Source organism: Antedon mediterranea, chromosome 10, assembly GCF_964355755.1.
Source record: "Antedon mediterranea chromosome 10, ecAntMedi1.1, whole genome shotgun sequence".
Lineage (NCBI taxonomy): Eukaryota > Metazoa > Echinodermata > Crinoidea > Comatulida > Antedonidae > Antedon > Antedon mediterranea.
Genome location: NC_092679.1, coordinates 3,549,325 through 3,569,691, shown reverse-complemented (window position 1 = coordinate 3,569,691; position 20,367 = coordinate 3,549,325). Strand labels below are relative to the sequence as shown.

The following is a 20,367-nucleotide window of genomic DNA, read 5'->3' as shown; positions in this document are numbered from 1 at the left end:
TGGTTATGTAACCAGCCTTTCAACTAACAATAGCTTCAGTTGACTAACAATAGAATAGCGCAAAAAAACGCAAAAATCAAACAAGTGAATTTGAAAAGAAATAGGTTTTTTAAACTACTCGCATCTAAAAACGTGCACATTAAATCAAATTATGTTTTAAAATTACATCTGACAAATACAGAGGGACATAGGGAGAAGAATTAGCCCTAACAAAATAGAGAAGGCAAAGTTTGGATATGGTATTAACTAACCTTTGTGAAGGCATTATTTCCTTCTTTACTTCCTCTGCTCATTGAGATTGATCTTGTAGCATGTCCAAATGTATTAAAGTCATACCTACATCATAAAAAAGTATTAAGTTTTTTTTATAAAAATAAATATTATTTCGAAAATTGTCACAGTAAAATTTTAAAAATATAAAAAATACAACTATCGTCTAAAAATTACCCGTAAAACTGATTTTTCGTTTTAGAGCGACATTTTTAATGTGTTTATCATAGTTCCTGGTGATAGCCATAAAACAGTATAAAAATAATAAATGTTTATGAGTTGAATTGTAAGAATATTTCCAACTTTGAACGCGGATTAGAACAGATGTAGATGGCGTGCACAAGAAGTTGATTTTTTAACGCGATAATCCAACGTCAGGTGGCAGAAATTCTTAAATTGTTCACAAAAAGCTGAACATGCATTAGATCATGTTAATTATCACCATTAGATATCACTTTTTCGTTAGGTATGGCTAATTTTAAATAACATGTGATGCGTAATTAACCAATCAAATTGCAGGCTTACCTTCCAGTGCCCTGGCTCTCCAAGATACTGTCTGGAACGTCACACCTCCTTGCACTGTCCTTATCAACTGCTACGATCTCCTTGCCTAGGAGCTTAATTGCTGCATGGTTGTTATTCATGATTGCGTAAGACATAGCATCATCCTCAACATTTACGCTTCTTGCCAAAAAAAGCGTCGACACCTTTTTGGTTTCGTCAATCAGTCGACGCAGCAGAGCCATGTCGTTGGTGAGAACTGCTCGAATCGCTCGTTTTGCATAGACCACGTGAGAAACTTCAGGCATTTCATTCTCAGCCCTTGATAAAGATTAACATTTTTTTTTTAAATTTCAAATTATTAAAAAAAAAAGGTTTAAAGATATATTGTCACCCTAAAAAATATTTTAATGCCATGTAAAAATGTATATGCCATTTTAATGTTACGTAATAGTTTATAATAATAATTATTTTAAATTAATTATAGTAATAATTTAAAGCACAAAAATTCTTGTCTGCCAGACAATGGCTTTTGGTTGAAATTAACCATTTATTTTGTCGTTTTCTAAGTGAAAACACTATTTTTGAAGGTCTTTTTTTTCTATGAAAGTGATTAACTTTAATAAAACTACAAAATAATCCATTCAAAGTCTGATTTCATTAATCTTAATTTTTTAAGTTTTTGGAGACAATACATCTTTAAGAGAGGGATTAATTACCACTTAACAAGATAATTAGGCTTATTTGAATTTTAAAACAACTTACTTAATTTCAAAGCAAGGATCTTTCATAACCACCTCTATTTTTGTGTTTGGTGTAAGTAACTGGTTAGGATGCTTTTTAGTTTTTGGTTCTTTCTTCTTCTTTTCTTTCACTTTCTTCACAACTTTCTTCACTTTCTTTTTCAATGGTTTCTTTGCCTTTGACTTGGTCAGTTTGGCTTTTGATTTCGTTTTGTTTTCTAAAATATTATCGGATGAGGAAATTTGTGAAAATAGTTTAAATAATTTATATATTTGTTCTTATTTTAATTTGTAATTAAATAAATATTCAACCACCACTGGTAGACAGTACAATGCAGCTTAAAGAATAAATAAAAACAATAGCATACGTTTTAATGTTGATAGCCTCTGTCTAGCCTTATTTTTCAATCTGTCTGATACAAGGCTAACGGAGGCTTTTGGTTTCGGTTTCAATGCAGCCCTGGACTTTGCTCCCGCCTTCTTTTTGGCTGGTGCCTTTCGTGCGTTTCTTTTCTTAACTGGTTTCTTCTTTTCTTCTTCCTCATCCTCGTCCTCTTCATCATCATCATCTGGTAGCAAATCTTTATTCAAGACAACTAAAATTCAAAACATTTCGGAATTACTTGATAAAATCAAAACTATGCAATATAGTACAAAAATCTACTCATTAAGCTAATAGCTTCAGGTGTCTAGCCTACAGTACACCAAGGGTACTATTATAGCAAAACTATGAGATAATATAATCAATGTTCAATGTCGCATTGCTGCAATGAGTCTATTGAATTTCCAACATACAACAGAGGTGAACACATGTTAACCAATACACATCAAACAATATAATATAAGTTTTTATTTATTATGGGTGCAAATGATCCCGATATCATCAAGCCAGTTATGAAGTATGTATGTTCGGCGTTTGAAAGGCGCTCGACTATTCAGGTCTCCACCTGATACTGAGCGACCTTTATGCAACATACATGTTCATTGAATGCTTTTATTATTGCTGTTACTATTATATCTATGTTCTTTTTTGTAAATGTTGTTAAGGTGAATGTTAATAAATTTTGAATATAAGCTTCTTTATGAATTCACTCACCATCTTTTTCATTCAGTTCTCCATTTTCCTTCTTGATTGCTAGGTCAATAATCTTCTCCACACGTTTAATCTCCTTGGTCGCGATAATAAACGAGTTTTTATCCTTCTTCGTAAGTTTGACCTCTGTCAGCACACTCTCTAGGTCAACGGTGTCGTTGTAGGACAAGATGTAGAGGTCGGGCGACTTCTTTATCTCTAGCCAACGTATCTTTACACTTTTGGATGACGTAAATACATTCTGGTTGGTCTGGCAAATATAAAATGGTGGCTCTGAAAAGAAACAATATACATACTTGTGATATGTAATCAGGGGTGTGGTGAGAAAAGCAATAAATACAATGTTCTTTAAAAAGCTTTTTATAATTTAGCTTCCTTGTTATGTTTCTAAAGTACAGCATTTGTTAAATATATTGTATTGCAATTTCTTAAAGTAGACTGGAAAAGAAAGATCTGATTTATGTATTATTGGTATATTTTACATTTACAGATCCCTAAAGCTCTGTCTACACTATCAAACTAGTTTGACAAAAAAATTATGATGTGCCCAAATATGGTTTGTGATATGCCCAAATATGATAGTGAGATGACATCATCATGTCCATATATGGGCACATCACATTTTTTGTCACATAAAGTTTAACAGTGTAGATAGAGCTTTAAAAGTAATATACCTTCTGGGCCTCTGACAGCAAGGAAGGCTCCCTTGTCAAAGAACACTTGTTTTGTAGCAGTTGGGGTCCTAGCAGCTGAAGTCCTGGAGAAAACATCCACTACATCAGATTGATAATATTCCGCTTGAACTCGCTTACGTTTTCGCTCAGGGCTTCGACCGGGACTCCCAGCACCACGTTTCTGTACACAATAAAGAATACAAAATTAAAGGTGGTGTAATGTACAGGTAGTAACTTACAGTAAGTATATGTGTTTTGGAAAATTCATCTCATATAATTAAGATCAACAAATTGTTAAATATTAGTACTGTATATAAACAAAAATAGTCTTTGGGTACTAAATTTGGTGAACATAGGGGGTGGGATTATAATCGGATTGCATTAAGAATGGATTTACTAAAGAAGGATTATACTCGAGCATGGGATTATACTCGAGCATGGGATTATATGCAGTGGTATTCAATTTAGAATATAAACTATAAAAGAAAATGTATGCAGCCTTGATAGTGTCAATTAATATTCATATTGGTTGAACATAAGTCATTGATAAGCTTACTTTTGGTGGCGTAAGTTGACTGTCTTCGTCAGCCATTTTTAACTTCTGTAAAAATAAATGTTTAATCAAATAACCAATAATTTATGTTTAATCAACAAACAACTAAGGCAGCAATATTTAGAGTGCGACCAACAATAAAATGATCATAAATCATTGCCATTAGGTTTTGCATAACACAGTTAATCATCGTCTGTATTTAAAAAACAATAAGGTAATTGTGCTGCTGGGTGAAGTTGGGTGGGAATACCCATCTTTTACCCAGTCAAACATCAACACAGCACCAACCAAACAACTTCTGTGTACCTGAAAATATGCTTTTTTTCACCCACCCATTACTTTTTGACACCCACCACTAAACTGCAATGGTACAGTACTAGCGTGTATCCGGTATGTGTACTTCATGGTGAAATACATTTTAACACATCATATTATAAAGCAACACACTCGCAATACCACTATTTTATGCTTTACAAATGAAATATATACAGTGTAGATGACCCGTGAACCATAACTTATCTCTTGTATTAAAGAATGCTAGATATATTGTTTACTACATATATAGGCTTAACAAAACAAACACCCAACCCCCAACGAACTGTGTTATCTTACTGTTGAATATGTTAGCACCTACTTATACCATTAATATCTCTATGCTTATACAGTAGTACTGAGCTGCTGTCACAAACTAAGCACAAAATTCAATGTAAAATGCTTACCAATGAAGTCCTATCCCTTAGATTTCTACCAGCAAACCTGCTTCTAAGTCTCAAAGACATGGTGCTTAGCTTTGAACTACAAAATGACTATCGCATCGCTAAATACTGAATTATATATATAGCAATGTGTGTGTGCACCGATGCATGAAGGAAACTTGTCTGTGCAGGAACGAGTATACTATGATGTCATGAATATTAAAAATACATATTCCCTATACGCTAATGATATGATTGGTGGCTTAGCATACCTTATGAATATTCATGAATAGATTTACTCAAGCGTGAACAAAGAATGTTGTATATAGCATAATTAGCATTATTATATTATTATCTTACTTGTAGGAACAAGAACCAGCAAGTTTAGCTAATTTTTATTATGATGACTAACATTTATAAATATATTTAACAAATTGGAAAAAAAAAATAGCTAACAAAATAAAAGTGTGATTTTTCGCTAATAAAAATGATAGTTTGTCATAAATTTACTCCTTTTCAAACACAAATTGAGTTGCATGGTGAGCCATCTAACCAACTGCAGGCAGGATGTTGTATAATACTAGATTTTAAATGTTCACCACAAACCAGTGAATCATGATAGTGCTGTGGTATGGTTGTATGATTTATGAACTTTCAAAAAGTAAACCATGTTATGGTCTTTTCTTCAACCAATGAGAGGTAGGTACAGTAGGTTCAGGGAAACATTAACCAATACTTCTACAGTATTTGGATAAACTTAGTACAGTATCACATGGAGGGATTACAGTATCTAAATAATTCTTCCATGATGCAACAGTACAGTTTTTTTAAATTCATATTTTAAAGGTTTTTTTTTTATATTTTACAGAGGCGCATCACAAGGTAAAACCACCTCAGATACTGTTTATACATTAACAATTGTTAAAATCCTAAGTAGCCTTTTACTAGTGTTTTGGTAAAGAGATAAAATTAAGCTAAACCATGAGAAATTCAACTGTTTAAATACATATTATTTTGCTTTGCAAAACTGTATTAAATAGTAATACTATGTATAATATGCAAGTTTTCTAAGAAATGTGGAATATTTTAGGCTCTACCTGCAATATGAGATGTGGGCCGGGCCCTACTATAATTTGCATCCGGTAGGGCCTGGTAAAATCCAGATGGGTATTTATGATATAAACTACTACTTCTACATATAAAAGTAGTTTTTTTTACAAGTTACGAGTATAATAAATAATTAAACATAAAAGCATGTAGGGAATAGTATGAGTATTAAGCCTTTGGGATGCAGAAGATTGTTCTGGGTACAAACATTGCAGAAACCTCTATCACAGTGAACGGTATCGGTTGTTACGTTATCAACAGAGGGCATACGATGCACACACTGGAATGAAAGATCATCGTACCAATATCGCAGGCATCAGCCAATCAGAGGTCAGGAAGAACAAAAAGCAAGTACCGGTTTTAATGCCTGGGAAAGAAGAACCGCAGTAGCGTAGCGTAGCAATTCATTGATAAGATTACAAAGCATGATTTATTTTACAATGCAAATGCATCGATTCGGTATCATAATTCACCACACTGCATTAGATGCAAACAAAATGTATGCAATACAAAATGTATGCAATACAAAATTGGTGTCCATACATGCTAAAAAAATTGAAGATGCATATTTTTTGTTTGACAGGAGACAATTTGATTGTTGTGCCTACAAAATTCATACTACAGTATATGGGGTTAAAAAACATATAATTTAATGACTTGAGATTAAGAATTTTAAGTTTAATTGGGTTTTTATACATGCACACTGTAATACAGTGTAATTGGCCTAGGCTGCTTAAAACGTTATCCATCCTTAGTCTACCGTCTATATCACCCACCCATACCCATTCATAAGGATCCTTCTTACACATGCTGGTCGAATCGTACCTCACCCGCCGGTGATTTATCGAGTACACACACCTCCTCCGGAAGAAGAAAACAAAGAATTTCCTTTATGAATTTGCTTATAAATACAGCATATAAATGATTGAAAACAAACACTAAAAGCATCCATGGTTAAAATGATATCTTACACAGAATTCTTACCTGCAAAATGTATTTAACTTATCCACTCTGGTGCACTAATCAGGCATGTATTTAGTAGGCTATGAGAAGTTCACGCACGCTAAACCAGAGAGAGTAGATTCTCAGCATCAGCTCCTCCGCGTCGCTCGTAATTTGGCCTACAATTTGAGCATCGTTTGGTATTTCAGTGTAATGAACCTCCTCCCTCTGTTTCCAGTAATTAAGAATAGATCAGCATAGGGCGTAAGTTTACCACCTATGTCATTTATTTGATATCAAGGGTTCAGAGCTCTATTTTATTAGACGACCTTGGGTCATTATGTATCTGTTTTATAATTTTATTCGTCCTTTTATTTCTGATTAATAAACAACAACAAACTTTTATTTTATGAAACGTCAGTATCTCTTCTTCTGAAACTGTTGTTATTAATATTAGGTTGTGAAATGTATCAGCAGATTGTATAAAAGTTTCACACGCGACGTGCATTCCGGATGTGCGTGCGTATATGGTGAAACGGAAGTGCGTATCGGAAGCGCGTTCCGTACACACGCACGCGTACTAAGAAGTACAAGTTTCTTTTTTTTTAGTAGTTCAGTATGAGGGCAGTAGTTAAAATTATGATTTGGTCGTGTTGCATGAATTTTTTTCAAAATAAAACCTTTGCAAACTAAAGTGTACAATCAGCAGTTAAAAACGTAATACACAACAACAGAGATTTATTTAAAAACATTTATTATTGGATAATTGATGTAGTAATTTAATTTATCAATACCTTGACCATACATTTCTTAGGTAGGCATGGGCCTTATAGTAGCCTAAGGCTTAGGCCTAGCTAGTTTGATTGAGGGGCCTAGTTGGTCCTAATGTGCACAGTGACAGAGAGGTTGCTAGGCCAGTATAGTACAATGTAAAATATATACATGTACACTACATGTATACATTTTATGTGACTGAAATGAAGTACGACCAAATACGGAAAGCAATCAATGTTTTTGACTAAAATTACACATGCTTTTAATAACTTCTTGCAGTTTTTTTTACTCTAGGACTAGGTAAACTAAAACAATGGCTAAGACAGTAAAGGAGGAACCGAGAAAAAGGGACATGAGTCCAATTGTAAATAAACAAGTGAAAAGAAAAAAACTTAGTCCAAAAGTTGTACTGCACAAGATTGGGTTAGACGAAGATGATAATGAAGAAACGTCTGGAATCAAGAAAAAGGAAATAAAAAGTGAAAAACAGGATATGAAGAGGTCAAAGGGCGTGAAAAGGTCAAAAGATGAGGACTCTTTACAACTTGAAGGATGCTCTGAAACAAAGAGGATAAAAAGTGAAATAAAGAAGGAAAGAAAAACAGTACAGAAAAATAACCCTAGTAAGGATGTGAAGAAATCATCAAACAATGATGAGGATGGCATGTTAAAACTAGGAGATCAGTTGTATGAAATAATCATGTCACAGGTCAATGAACCATACTGGGCTGTATCGAACACTGTCAAATTGTTGGAAACTGATCACACGGTCCCTTTCATAGCACGCTATCGAAAAGAGCAAACGAACAACATGGAAGTTAAACAAATACGTGAAGTACAGTTTTTACTCGATGAACTACGGTATTATGCGCATAGTGTTATATAATCTCCCGTCCTTAATTTATTCGCCAATCTACTGTAGGAAATTTTGCTCAATGCATTCACTTGTCGCAAAAATTTTAAACAATATCTTCTCCTTAGAGATTCATGACCTATATTTAACTAGTATTCTGACCTGTGCCTCTTTTTAAATTTTGCTTGGTGTTTTTTTTTTTTTTTATTTGTACATATTAGCATGTTGAACCTTTGTGTATATATTGAATTCTTGTATTACTTTTGGTTGATGGGCTACCCTCATGAAACATGATTTAATAAAATGAAAAATAAATAAATACTTTCAATAAACTTCTCGTTTTTGGGAAGTTGTCACTGGATTTAATTTTCCATAATTTGCATACATATCATAGCTAAAATATGTTTATACAAATTTTATTTTTAGAATGGTAGAAACCAAAGCAAAGAGCATTCATAAGCAAATTGAAAAACAAGGTAAAATGTCGAAAGATGTTGAGAGAAGTATCCTACAAGCCCGTTCGTTAGATGATTTAGATCACATTGTAAGTATCATTTTGCTGCACATGGCAGTTTATACATATAATAATAATAAGGGTATTGACACACCATACGGAATATACATTCACTCGCCTTCTAAAGTTAATTTCTTTTTTTCTTGTTAGTATGCTCCATTCAAAACTGGAAGTAAAAGTTCATTTGCGGAAAGAGCAAAAAAGGCAGGACTTGAACCAGCAGCCACGAGGGCGCTAAACAATGCGCAACTTAATCTTCATGAGTTCATAAACAACTCGATCGAAGGTAAGCCAATAATCGACATCATAGCTTATACAGTATACCCACTGAGAAAACTATATAATATGGTGGGGTGAGGTCCTTACTTAATGACTAACTGTCATATCTATGGATGTTTTAATGAACAATATTGGATTGTTATTTGATTGTTTCAGGTTGTAGTACAATTGAAAAAGTAAAACAAGGTGTACAACATATTCTAGCAGATGTCATTGCCAAAGATAAAGACACCATGGATTATATAAGACAATTGTAAGTATTTTACAAAGTTGTATTCAGAGCAAAACCATGATTGTGGTAAACTGTCAAAAATATAAATGTAGAAATCAATTTATATTTCATTTTAGCTGTAAAAAGGAGAGTATGATGTCCCTAGTTCTACCTGCTGGATCCAGGAGCGGATCCTAAATTTTGAATATTGTAATGCAAAAGATAGGACATCAATTTAAGTTCAGCCCTTCATTTTACCATTTTTAGGCCACCTGCTTTCCCCTCCCCCTTTTTCCTGGATTCGCCACAAATCTTCCCACACTCAGTCTAAATTGTAAAAGAAATCTCCTATCATTTCATAATTTCACATAACAAAAAACATATAGTATACTAAAATATGTAGCTAAATTATTACCTAAATTTCAAATTCAAATATTCTTTATTCATCCTCAATCATGAAAATATACAACAACAATATGAGAACATAAAAAAGATGAAAAGGAAACACATAAAAACTCAAAAGAGCTTGATTAGTTGTGTCCCCCTATGTCCCTAACTAGCCTAAAAAACTTAAACATAAATAATAAAAAAAGCTAAATCCTGCAACAAGTATTATTTTTAAAATTATTTGTAAAATGATAATAAATGTTCTTTAAACAATGATTTAAATATATATATTGATTTGGTACTTTGTTTTTGAATTTGAATTTTTAAAAGTATTTATTAGCATCAACAATATAACTTTTTCAGAACATCCAATGGTAGAACGCTGGTCACATCTGAGAAGTCCAAATCATCCAAAAAAGAGGAAAAAGAAACTAATAAAACTAACAGACAGTTTGAAACCTATTTTAATTTTAAGGTGCTTGTGCGAGATGTCAAACCCCACCAGGTAACAAACAATGATTAAGTTGTTTTTGTAGTATTTTCCCCAAAAAACATGAACATTGAAGATTAACTACTAAATCAGACTTTAAATACACTAGGTTATTGTTTTTCTAATTTCTTTCCATGTCATCTTTAATTGCCATATTTATACTCTTCTACTTCCAAATTTAAATTCCAAGCTCACTTGCTGAATCATTTTTACTTCAGATACTGGCTCTTAATCGTGGTGACGCTTTGAAAGAATTGACAGTAAAGCTGGAACTGTCAGCAAATGTGGAACCATCATTTAAACAATGGTGCCAACGACATTGGATCAGGAGAGAGACTAGACCAGATGTGCACGATTTGATCAAACTAGCGATTGACGATGCTTTTAAACGTCTAATACATCCACTGATCATCAGACAGATTAGGTTCGTATTTTTTTCAATTTCATGGGCTCAGCTGATCCCAACATGAGAAATTGCATAAAAATCCCATGACATGAAAGTTAATCAAGGTAATTAGCCTATTTGATGCATGTGATAGACATTTGTTCGAGCTTATCTGTACCATACTAATTTAACATTTTTATATCTATGGAAATACGTTTAGAAAAAGGCTTATTACAGTACTGTATTTGTCCCACATTGGGCTTATATTCACAACATATTAATCTTCTAGGTCAGAGTTGACAAGATCTGCCGAGAAGGCTTCTATTGATGTCTTTTCTAAAAATTTAAAACGACTTCTTCTCACGCCCCCAGTTCGAGGAAAGGTCATCATTGGATTAGACCCAGGCTTTAAAAATGGCTGTAAAGTTGCAATAATCTCTGAAACAGGTAAAAGATATAAATAACCATAAACCGATATTTTTATTTAATATATTATAACAATACACATCAGCAACAATACAATGATATATTTTGATATATGTCAAGTCTTATATTTCACCTCTAAGCAGTCAATATCTGTATAATATGTTGTGTTTTTTTTTTCAGGTTCTATTTTACATACAGATGTCCTCTATTTATTAAACAAATATGATACAAAACAGAGAAAAAAACTTGTAGAAATGGTTACACATTTTCGGTGAGTAGTAGTAGTAGGCCTACTTCATAAAAACTTTCTCAATGCTAGATTTTCTAAAAACTGGAAATTCTCCCAATACTTTTATAGGATATTAAGCTATGTCTACGCTATCAAACTAATTTGACAAAAAAAGTGTAATATGCCCAAATATGTTAGTTATATGACATCATCATGTCCTTATATGGGCACATCACATTTTGTTTTCACAAAGTTTGATGGTGTGTCATAAATTAAAAATACAAACCTATGTATTTCACTTATTTCGCAGAATTATTTCTATTGTTTTTAATTTTGTTTGTTTCTTAAAGATCTGATATGGTTGCTATTGGCAATGGCACAGCGTGTCGAGAAACTGAGAAAACAATCTCCGAACTAATATCGACTCATGCGTTTTCTCCATTGAATGTTATGTACTGGTAAGTTGAAACTGAATCCTTGTATCATGGTCGCACATTGACAACAAAGGGTAACAAAATTTGACTTGTGATTACAAACAAATTGGCGTTGTGACCTCTAACCTAATTTCAGCATGGCACTGACTGACCTGGTAAGGTCAAGACACAACTTTGCTCTGATTGCCACTAGCTAGCTAGCTAGCTAGGAGTATATGATCGGGGTAATGATATGTACAGTGCTTAGAGGTTTCACGTACAACATTAGGTTCTTTATAAACCCAGAATATTATTATACAGTAAGTCAATGGTTTATACTCAATAGATATGAAGGTTCATTAGATTTGGATAGACACATCCTTTGGCGATAGTTGTCTTTGACAGCTCTTGTCTCTCCTCAGTGCTCACTTTTTATGTTTCACTGAAAGAAATAAATAAATATCTTTTATTATTGTTTCAGTATCGTAAACGAGGACGGAGCCTCGATCTACAGCGTGTCTGAGGAAGCTGAGAGAGAGATGCCAGATTTGGATCCAAATGTTCGTAGTGCAGGTTGGTAGTACACATTGTGTTGATTGACGAGATTTTATGAGAGTCCAAGCCTGTAGCCAGGATTTTGACAGTGGAAGTGGAACTAAAATTAAAACAAATTTAGGCTTAGTCTAGTAGATGAATTTCATTTGTCTGCTGGCTGACTAGGTATAAGATTAGATGGAAATAATTTTCATGAGTTAGACCTATTTACTAACATTGCCCCGTCTTTCTGGAAAAGGGTTCTTTAAAACCCTACGGCGTAGGGTTTTAAAGAACCCCTAAAGAACCCCTGAGGAACCCCTGGCTACAGACTTAAAGATGCCATATCAATATCTTTTGGATTTCCTTCTATATATTACAAGATTGTAATCTTTTTGGGATTTGCCTTCGTCCATTTTCTTGTTTTATCACTTGCCATTTTGTTTTTGTTACTTTTGTCTTTTGGACGTGAATGTTCTTTGAATTGAATTACGCAAGATTATTCATTTTTTACTTGAAACTTCATTAATATCTATGTGAAACGAGGTCCTTCCATAGTCAGCATTAATTAAATGTTTTTGTTGTTCTTTTAGTATCCATAGCTAGAAGGTTACAAGATCCTTTGGTGGAATTAGTAAAGAACAATCCAAAAAACATCGGAGTTGGAATGTATCAGGTAAAAACAATATGCTCAAAGAACAATTGGAAAAGTAACTTAAATAAACTGAGAATTGTTGGGTAGAGTATGTGTGCCTTAAGCCCTGTCTACACTATCAAACTTTATGTGATAAAAAAAAAGTGAAGTGCCCATATATGGACATGATGTCACCACTACCATATTTGAGCATCTTACTACCATATTTGGCCACATCACACTTTTTCTGTCAATATAGTTTTATAGTGTAGACAGAGCTTTACTGGAATTTTATTATTATTTATTTACAGCATGATATGCCTGAGAAATTAATGAAAACCGCTTTGGACGGAGTGATTGAAGAATGTGTCAGTTTTGTTGGAATAGACTTAAACGTTTGCAATGAATCCATGTTACGGTAACAGTAAACTTCTGTAATTTATTTATCTATTTCGTGCCTAGCGTACCTGGATAAACCAATAATAGCCTCTCTCTAGTCTAAAGAGAGGAATACATTCTGTTACACAGAATTATTTAAATGCCAACGTCACCTCTATGACGCTAACGAATTTATTAGTCACTAGTTACTTTCTTCATCAGTGCTTTTTCTGAATGGATGACTTTTGGGAGCAGGAACGCTCGTACCGTTTTGATTCCGATCATTCGTGAATTTTTCCTCATGACATACATTCATCTATACAGTTTATAATTAAGTTAGATTGCTGTATGTTTTGTAGGAGAATAGCAGGACTGACAACAGCAAGAGCAAAAAAGATTATTGAGTTTCGAGAACAAAATGGCGGCTTCATTAACCGAGAGCAACTTCTTCAAATAAAAGGTTTCGGAAAAAAGTCATATGAGCAGTGTGCAGGGTTTGTCAGAATTAGTGATCCAATCAACTCAGTAAGGTAAGAATATACTGTATTACATAGAATGAATTGCTAGAAATGGCCGGATTCACCAATCACATTTAAGTGAGATATTTTCCTTTAATATTTCACTCAAATTGTATTCACTTAGATAATAGATTTTTTTTTTATTTTAAGAGTGTTTCCTCTAGCCTAAGTGTGAATGTGAATACGGCCACTTGGAGAAAGCCATTTACTATATGCACATAGCGCCCTCTATAACACCTTAATTTATGACATCAATGTCATGCAATATTATTAAAATGTCTTCTTAATACATTTTAATAATGGTATTCTACAAAGAAATTATATAGAGGTTAATAGAGTAAATTTATAAAGAAAGTAAATGTAAAATGTTATCTTTAACTACAGCAACACACAAGAGACAAAGAAAGCTCTATCGGAGAATAAAGGGTCTAAAAAAACTAAACAAAAAAAGGACAAGTCTTTGGAAGTGAATCCACTGGATAAAACATGGATCCACCCAGAATCTTATACATCAGCAACTGCGTAAGTCTAACAATTAAAAAATATTGTAATCACGTTTCTATCACATAAATAGTGTTGTTAGCCTCTTTCAATTTAATTTGTAACATGTGCAGGTACTATGGACTTGACTTTCTATCTGTTTTTTGTTCAAAAGTTTCTTAAATATGGTTGGTGAAGATGTAGAATCTATCGGGTTAGCACAGATGCGAGACAAAATCAACAAAGCATTGAAAACAAAAGGTACCAATTCTTAAAATAAAAATTCCTAACTCAGCCTCAACATTTTGAAAGCTCTGTGCACATTTCACAAAAAAAAGTATGATATGCCCAAATATGATAATGACATGATGTCATCATATCCATATATGGGCACAGCACATTTTTTTGTCACAAGTTTGATAGTGTAGACAGAGCTTTCGTCCATTCCCCAGTTACCATAGAAACCAACCAAATTTCATCATCAGTACAAACCGTCGGCGTTACAGTAACTGCTGTAGTACAATTAATGCAGTGCATTTAATTATACACTTCCAATACTGGACATCTTTGAGCTGGCCAAATATGTCTGGTTTTTCGGAAAGTCTGTTATTTTGGAATGTGTTGTTAATGGTAAAAATGAATTTGGGACTGTTTGGACTTTAAGAAAAGTCTGGTATTGGGATAGTTTTCGGAGAGTCCGGTATTGGGAGAGTTGACTGTACAACAATTATTACATACTAAAAAAATACATTTTTTAAAATAGTAACTGATACATTTTGCATTTTCTCCTTTACAGATGTACAGACACTTGCTGAAGACCTAGATGTTGGTTTACCCACAATGCAACTCATCATTGACGGTCTGAAACAACCATTAGGATATGACATCAGAGCAGGTATGAATTGTGGGCCAATGATGTCATATCACTACCATATTTGGGCACATCACACTTTTTTGTTTGATAGTGTAGACAGATTTATAAATGATACTATAACAAATTGTGCTGTGTTGTTTGTTTCAAATTTCAGAATATGAGAAGCCTCTTTTCAAGGTGGGAATAATGTCAATGGATGACCTGAAGTGTGGGTGCGTCTATCCCGGACGAATCACAAACGTCACTCACTTTGGTTGTTTTGTTGATATTGGCGTTCAGAAACATGGTCTGATACATACAAGCAGAATGCCAAATCATGTCTTAAAGGGACGTGAATTAGGGCCAGGGGTCAAAGTTGAAGTAAGAGTGTTAGGGATTGAGAAGGAAAGGCAGCGAATACAATTGCAACTTGAAAAGTTACCTTAAGAGCACCCAGTACATAGTGTTTTAAAGCGTTTGTTTTTCTTGTTAGCAATTCTGTTACTTGTTACGTTGAAATAAAAAAAAAAGAAATAAAATGTATGTAGTTGGCTAGTCTTATTTATTAATGTTCATTGTAAAACACCCGATGTTATTAACATGGTGGTCAATAATCACCAAATACAGTCAACAGAAAGGAGAGCACCCTCATTACCATTCCTATATTTGAACGTAGCTACATAAAACATATTTTATAATGGAATAATCATATAAAAAAAACTCTGGTGCCAATCGGCAGTTGATCAGAATTAATGACTTATTACTGTACTGACTGTGTATTAAATGTACTATGTAGGCCTAGTAGTAGTACTGTACAGTATTCCAATTTTTTTTTTGTATTATGTACACATTGAAAATTATGTTGTGGTGTCAATACAGAATGAAACAAGAGTCGCAAATCAAATCTCCTTTGTTTATTTGGTGGCTCTGAAAAGAGCCGTTTGGTTTGAGAAAAGGTCGTTTTGATGATTTACTTGGCCTTGGCTTGAGTCTTCTTTGGTAGAAGTACAGCCTGGATGTTTGGCAGTACACCACCCTGTGCAATGGTCACACTTCCGAGAAGTCTGTTCAACTCTTCATCATTACGGATGGCAAGTTGAAGATGACGAGGGATGATTCTGCTCTTTTTGTTGTCACGGGCAGCGTTACCAGCCAACTCCAAGATTTCAGCAGTCAAGTATTCAAGTACGGCAGCCATGTAGACTGGGGCACCAGCACCGACACGGGAAGCGTAGTTACCTTTTCGCAAAAATCGGTGAACACGACCGACTGGGAACTGAAGTCCAGCACGGCTTGATCGGCTCTTCGCCTTTCCTTTAGCTTTGCCTCCTTTACCACGTCCAGACATTTCGATAATTCGAGTTTATTCTTTCTAAAATAGAAAATGATACCAAATTTAATTATACCGGGTTTTTATAGCCTATCCGAGACTCCCATTCGGAGTGATAGGATTGAATTAGCCAATCATAGCTTTTCGCGCCAACGATAACTGGCTCCATTATACAGGGTATTGCTTTTGTTCTTTGGGCGGGAATTTGAGCTTTGTGTTGAAATACCCCTTTGTTGAATATCAAATACTAACTGTTGTGTATTTGCTTTACCTTTTTCTTTGTTTTTTTCAGGCGGGAATTAAAACGCCCATTTCAAAAATTACAATGTGTCCATTGTCCAGTTCATCGACCACTGTCCAAAAAGTTAAGTTATATACTTTGTACTGTATTACAATATTCATAGTGGTGTCATTTTAGTTTATTATTGTTTCGTAATTAAGGGAAAACGTTCATATTATGCACCACTAACGACTTCACTGATAAATAAAACACAATCTTTCTTTCTTCTTTCTTTCATTTATTCAATAAACAATGACCTCCGGTCCATTTCACATATTATAATCTATATTATTTTCGGACATACAGGTTTTTCTCTTTTTATAAGCTTTACATAGGTTGCAAAAGACGTGTATTATTAATTTTTTCAGTTGATTTCTGCAATGCAACATCCCTAATTCTTTGTAAGATAATAGCCTATAGGTAAAATGTTGTCATTGATTAAACTATTCTACATATTATAACCACAACCGAAATTATCCAAAGTTGTCCAATTCAAGTATAATTTATTGTCATTTTTTTAAAGAAAAAAACATAGAAATTCTGTTCCTGGATCAATGTTATAAAATATAGAAAGGTATTAAATCCACGCTGTCGGTATACGGTACATACTGTGTCATATTCGATCGTATATGGAGCACCATAGTTCCAATTAATACTACAGTATTTAGTAGGTACGTATAAATGGCAGGTCTAATGTATTTTCTTAAAATTAATTTTGTTTACAATTCCTCAGTGCCTCCCCCACCCTATTCCGAATACACAGTTTTCCCTATATAGCATTCAAACTTTTAAAAAAAATCGTATAAAAATAGCAAGCCCATAGGCTATAGCTGAAATCCTAGGCCTATGCGATATTTAGAAATAAAATAGAGTTTGTGGTATACTCCAATCTATATTATGTGAAATAAGAACAAATAATAAACGTACACATATACTGTAATGCAAATTAAATCTCTTTTGGACATGTGGTGGCTCTGAAAAGAGCCGTTTGGTTTGAGAATCTGCAAAATTGTGTCTACTTGGAGCTGGTGTATTTGGTGACAGCCTTGGTACCTTCAGAGACGGCATGTTTGGCCAATTCACCTGGAAGCAAAAGACGGACAGCAGTCTGGACTTCCCTGCTGGTGATGGTAGATTTCTTGTTGTAGTGAGCAAGACGAGATGCTTCGCCTGCAATACGTTCGAAGATGTCGTTGACGAAACTGTTCATGATTCCCATGGCTCTGCTTGAGATACCGGTGTCTGGGTGAACTTGCTTCAACACCTTGTAGATGTAGATGCTGTAGCTTTCCTTTCGCTTACGTTTTCTTTTCTTGTCAGTAGTTCTTACAGCTTTAGCCTTACCGGCTTTCTTAGCAGCTTTTCCTGAAACCTTTGGTGGCATATTTTACAATTTTAGTCTACGATGAGAAAATTGAAGTGACGAATTGTTGAACAAGCTCAGTACTTATAGCCTTAGATATGCAAATGAGGGCTTCCTGGCAGGATAGTTAAGTTTACGTTTCCTATTGGCTGTTGGTTAGCGCGCATGTTTTAAAATTGGTATAAGCCGGAGGCTAAATTCTAAACTGAAAAAGCTGTGAAAATTTAAACAATGGGCGATTGTACAGTATTGTATGGTTTGTTCTTATAACAGTTTAAAATAATCCTTTGTAAAATCAATATTTATTTCTCCATGAAGAAATAAAAAATCACTAAGCATGTACTTGTTGGTTGTATATATTGTAAGCTTATGCATTTATCATTTCAAGCTGGCTGCGCCTATTATGGCCTCAGTTCGTGTAGGGAATGAACGTTGAATATAACATTTAAAATGTTGGCATAATTTGCCAAAATGTAGAATAGTTTTATCCTAATTTTAAATCATTTTTTTTTTTTCAAATTTCAAAACCAGATTAAAAAATCAATAAATGAAATGAATTCATATTAAATGCGTATACTTGTTTGTTTGGTGGTATACATGAGGAAAATACAAGTGTATGAACTACGTTATAACACGTGTTACGATTTAATGTACTGTGTCACGCCAAATTAGGTTCCACTGCCAAATTAGGTACCGTTTTAATATTTAATTTCATACAATAAGTAAAGATTATTGTGTTAGAAATACTTAAGTGTTAGTCATTTTCAGTGTTTTTTTATTTGTAAATGAATATCAATATTTAATAACACGATTAGCTCGCCAGAAACGTGCTGCAAAATTAGGTGACCTAGCCTTGCGTGATACGGACAACGCGAACCTAATTTGGCAAATTCACTTAATTTGACGTTACAACTGCAAGGTTGACCTCGGCCCCTACAACACGCTAAAAATAATTATTTGCTTTGTGTTGATTTCTTACAGGCCTATTCATCTTTAGGCGGGAATTGGAAAAAACTTCCACGTGTAAAATGTTTAATAATGGATATAACTTAAACCTACAAGCAATGAAATATACTGCCCAGATTAGTGGGGGTCTATATAGGCAAGAGAATTTCATTTATTTATAGGCCTATCCTAGTCTGTAGTATACAGATAATTATATGTTAGATGTGTGGAAACCAGTAAAAAAAGTGATTTTGGAGTTGAAATAGGCCTAGTACATAATACAGCATAACCATAAGCTTTGTGGTGATTTCTTATACTGTAGGCCTATTCAACCTTAGGCGGGAATTGAAAAACGTCCACGTGTATAATATGGTTGGTAGGCCAATACTTTAAGAGTTAATGGGAGTCTAAACATGAGCCTTTACTCATTAGTTAGGCATATCCTAGTTTATAGTACTGTGTATAATATAAAAAAAGAAGACATTTTGCTAATTAATTCTCTTTTGCTCAAGTAGTGGCTCTGAAAAGAGCCTTTTGGTTTGAAAATGTTAATGGAACGGCTTATTATTATGCACGTTCACCACGGATTCGACGGGCTAGTTGGATGTCTTTAGGCATGATGGTTACACGTTTAGCGTGGATGGCACACAAGTTGGTATCTTCGAAAAGACCGACCAGGTATGCTTCGCTAGCCTCTTGGAGAGCCATGACAGCAGAGCTCTGGAATCGAAGATCTGTCTTGAAATCTTGGGCGATTTCACGGACAAGACGCTGGAATGGAAGCTTGCGGATGAGAAGTTCAGTACTTTTCTGGTAACGACGAATCTCACGAAGAGCGACGGTTCCAGGCCTGTAACGATGAGGTTTCTTGACTCCACCGGTGGCTGGTGCACTCTTTCGTGCTGCCTTGGTAGCCAGTTGTTTTCTGGGAGCCTTTCCTCCTGTAGATTTACGAGCAGTTTGCTTAGTACGAGCCATTTTTAGCTTTCAGAATTCGGATGTCGAATAGAAATTATGCTTAAATTTTCGATCGAGGTTGGTTTATAAGGGAGACAATTCATGAATCTAATTAAGGAAACGTAATGTGATTGGGCAAAATGTGTCGCTTATTACACGTCCGCATACTAATCTCTCTCAATGAGAAGGAAGATTACGTTGGCCTGCCTGTTTTTATCATCAAAAAGAGAACAAAGAAATTGAGAATTTAAATAAAAAGAAAACAGATTAGAGACAAAGGAGGGAAGGGCGGGAATACAATAATTATTTTAGGCCTATACAGTCAATACTGTATAATAATAATAATAATAGGCTGTAGAAACCCATTTAAGACAGTGTACGTATCCTTAAAACAAAACAAAAAATACCCTTATTTATATCACGAACACTAACGGCCGGCTATGTATAAGAAAAAATTACAGCATAATAATATATTAACAAAATATAAGATTCCCATGGCCTAGCTAGGCCTATTATATTCCTAAAAATTCCATATTTCTAAAATAAACGGGTTTTG

General features: G+C 34.2%; 5 protein-coding genes across 5 annotated transcripts in view; 1 reads left to right on the top strand and 4 right to left on the bottom strand.

The window, feature by feature from the left end:
* Positions 1-6,701, bottom strand: part of LOC140061204 (poly [ADP-ribose] polymerase tankyrase-like) — a 32,677-nt gene extending 25,976 nt beyond the window's left edge. Inside the window, exons 1-8 of the mRNA XM_072107715.1 lie at positions 6,621-6,701; positions 3,838-3,882; positions 3,282-3,462; positions 2,611-2,880; positions 1,883-2,110; positions 1,537-1,732; positions 796-1,092; positions 252-336 (exon numbers count right to left, since the gene is read on the bottom strand). Coding sequence (XP_071963816.1) covers positions 252-336; positions 796-1,092; positions 1,537-1,732; positions 1,883-2,110; positions 2,611-2,880; positions 3,282-3,462; positions 3,838-3,873 — 1,293 coding nt within the window. The 5' untranslated portion in view covers positions 3,874-3,882; positions 6,621-6,701. The remainder of the gene's footprint in view (positions 1-251; positions 337-795; positions 1,093-1,536; positions 1,733-1,882; positions 2,111-2,610; positions 2,881-3,281; positions 3,463-3,837; positions 3,883-6,620) is intronic.
* Positions 6,702-7,228: 527 nt separating this feature from the next.
* LOC140060262 (S1 RNA-binding domain-containing protein 1-like) lies at positions 7,229-15,433 on the top strand. Its single transcript, XM_072106396.1, has 18 exons — positions 7,229-7,295; positions 7,647-8,213; positions 8,632-8,749; positions 8,870-9,005; positions 9,155-9,251; positions 9,960-10,101; positions 10,305-10,510; positions 10,761-10,918; positions 11,078-11,168; positions 11,477-11,584; positions 12,021-12,112; positions 12,667-12,749; positions 13,019-13,125; positions 13,445-13,615; positions 13,988-14,125; positions 14,259-14,344; positions 14,880-14,978; positions 15,112-15,433. The coding sequence occupies exons 2-18, from the start codon at positions 7,666-7,668 to the stop codon at positions 15,381-15,383; spliced, it is 2,652 nt and encodes an 883-aa protein (XP_071962497.1). The 5' UTR covers positions 7,229-7,295; positions 7,647-7,665; the 3' UTR covers positions 15,384-15,433.
* Positions 15,434-15,439: 6 nt separating this feature from the next.
* Positions 15,440-16,364, bottom strand: LOC140060263 (histone H2A-like). The gene has a single exon (XM_072106397.1). The coding sequence runs from the start codon at positions 16,282-16,284 to the stop codon at positions 15,907-15,909; it is 378 nt and encodes a 125-aa protein (XP_071962498.1). The 5' UTR covers positions 16,285-16,364; the 3' UTR covers positions 15,440-15,906.
* A 399-nt stretch (positions 16,365-16,763) lies between these two features.
* Positions 16,764-17,947, bottom strand: LOC140060390 (histone H2B, gonadal). Its single transcript, XM_072106576.1, has one exon. The coding sequence runs from the start codon at positions 17,928-17,930 to the stop codon at positions 17,562-17,564; it is 369 nt and encodes a 122-aa protein (XP_071962677.1). The 5' UTR covers positions 17,931-17,947; the 3' UTR covers positions 16,764-17,561.
* A 1,378-nt stretch (positions 17,948-19,325) lies between these two features.
* On the bottom strand, positions 19,326-19,847 carry LOC140060622 (histone H3). The gene has a single exon (XM_072106912.1). The coding sequence runs from the start codon at positions 19,830-19,832 to the stop codon at positions 19,422-19,424; it is 411 nt and encodes a 136-aa protein (XP_071963013.1). The 5' UTR covers positions 19,833-19,847; the 3' UTR covers positions 19,326-19,421.
* Positions 19,848-20,367: the final 520 nt, after the last annotated feature.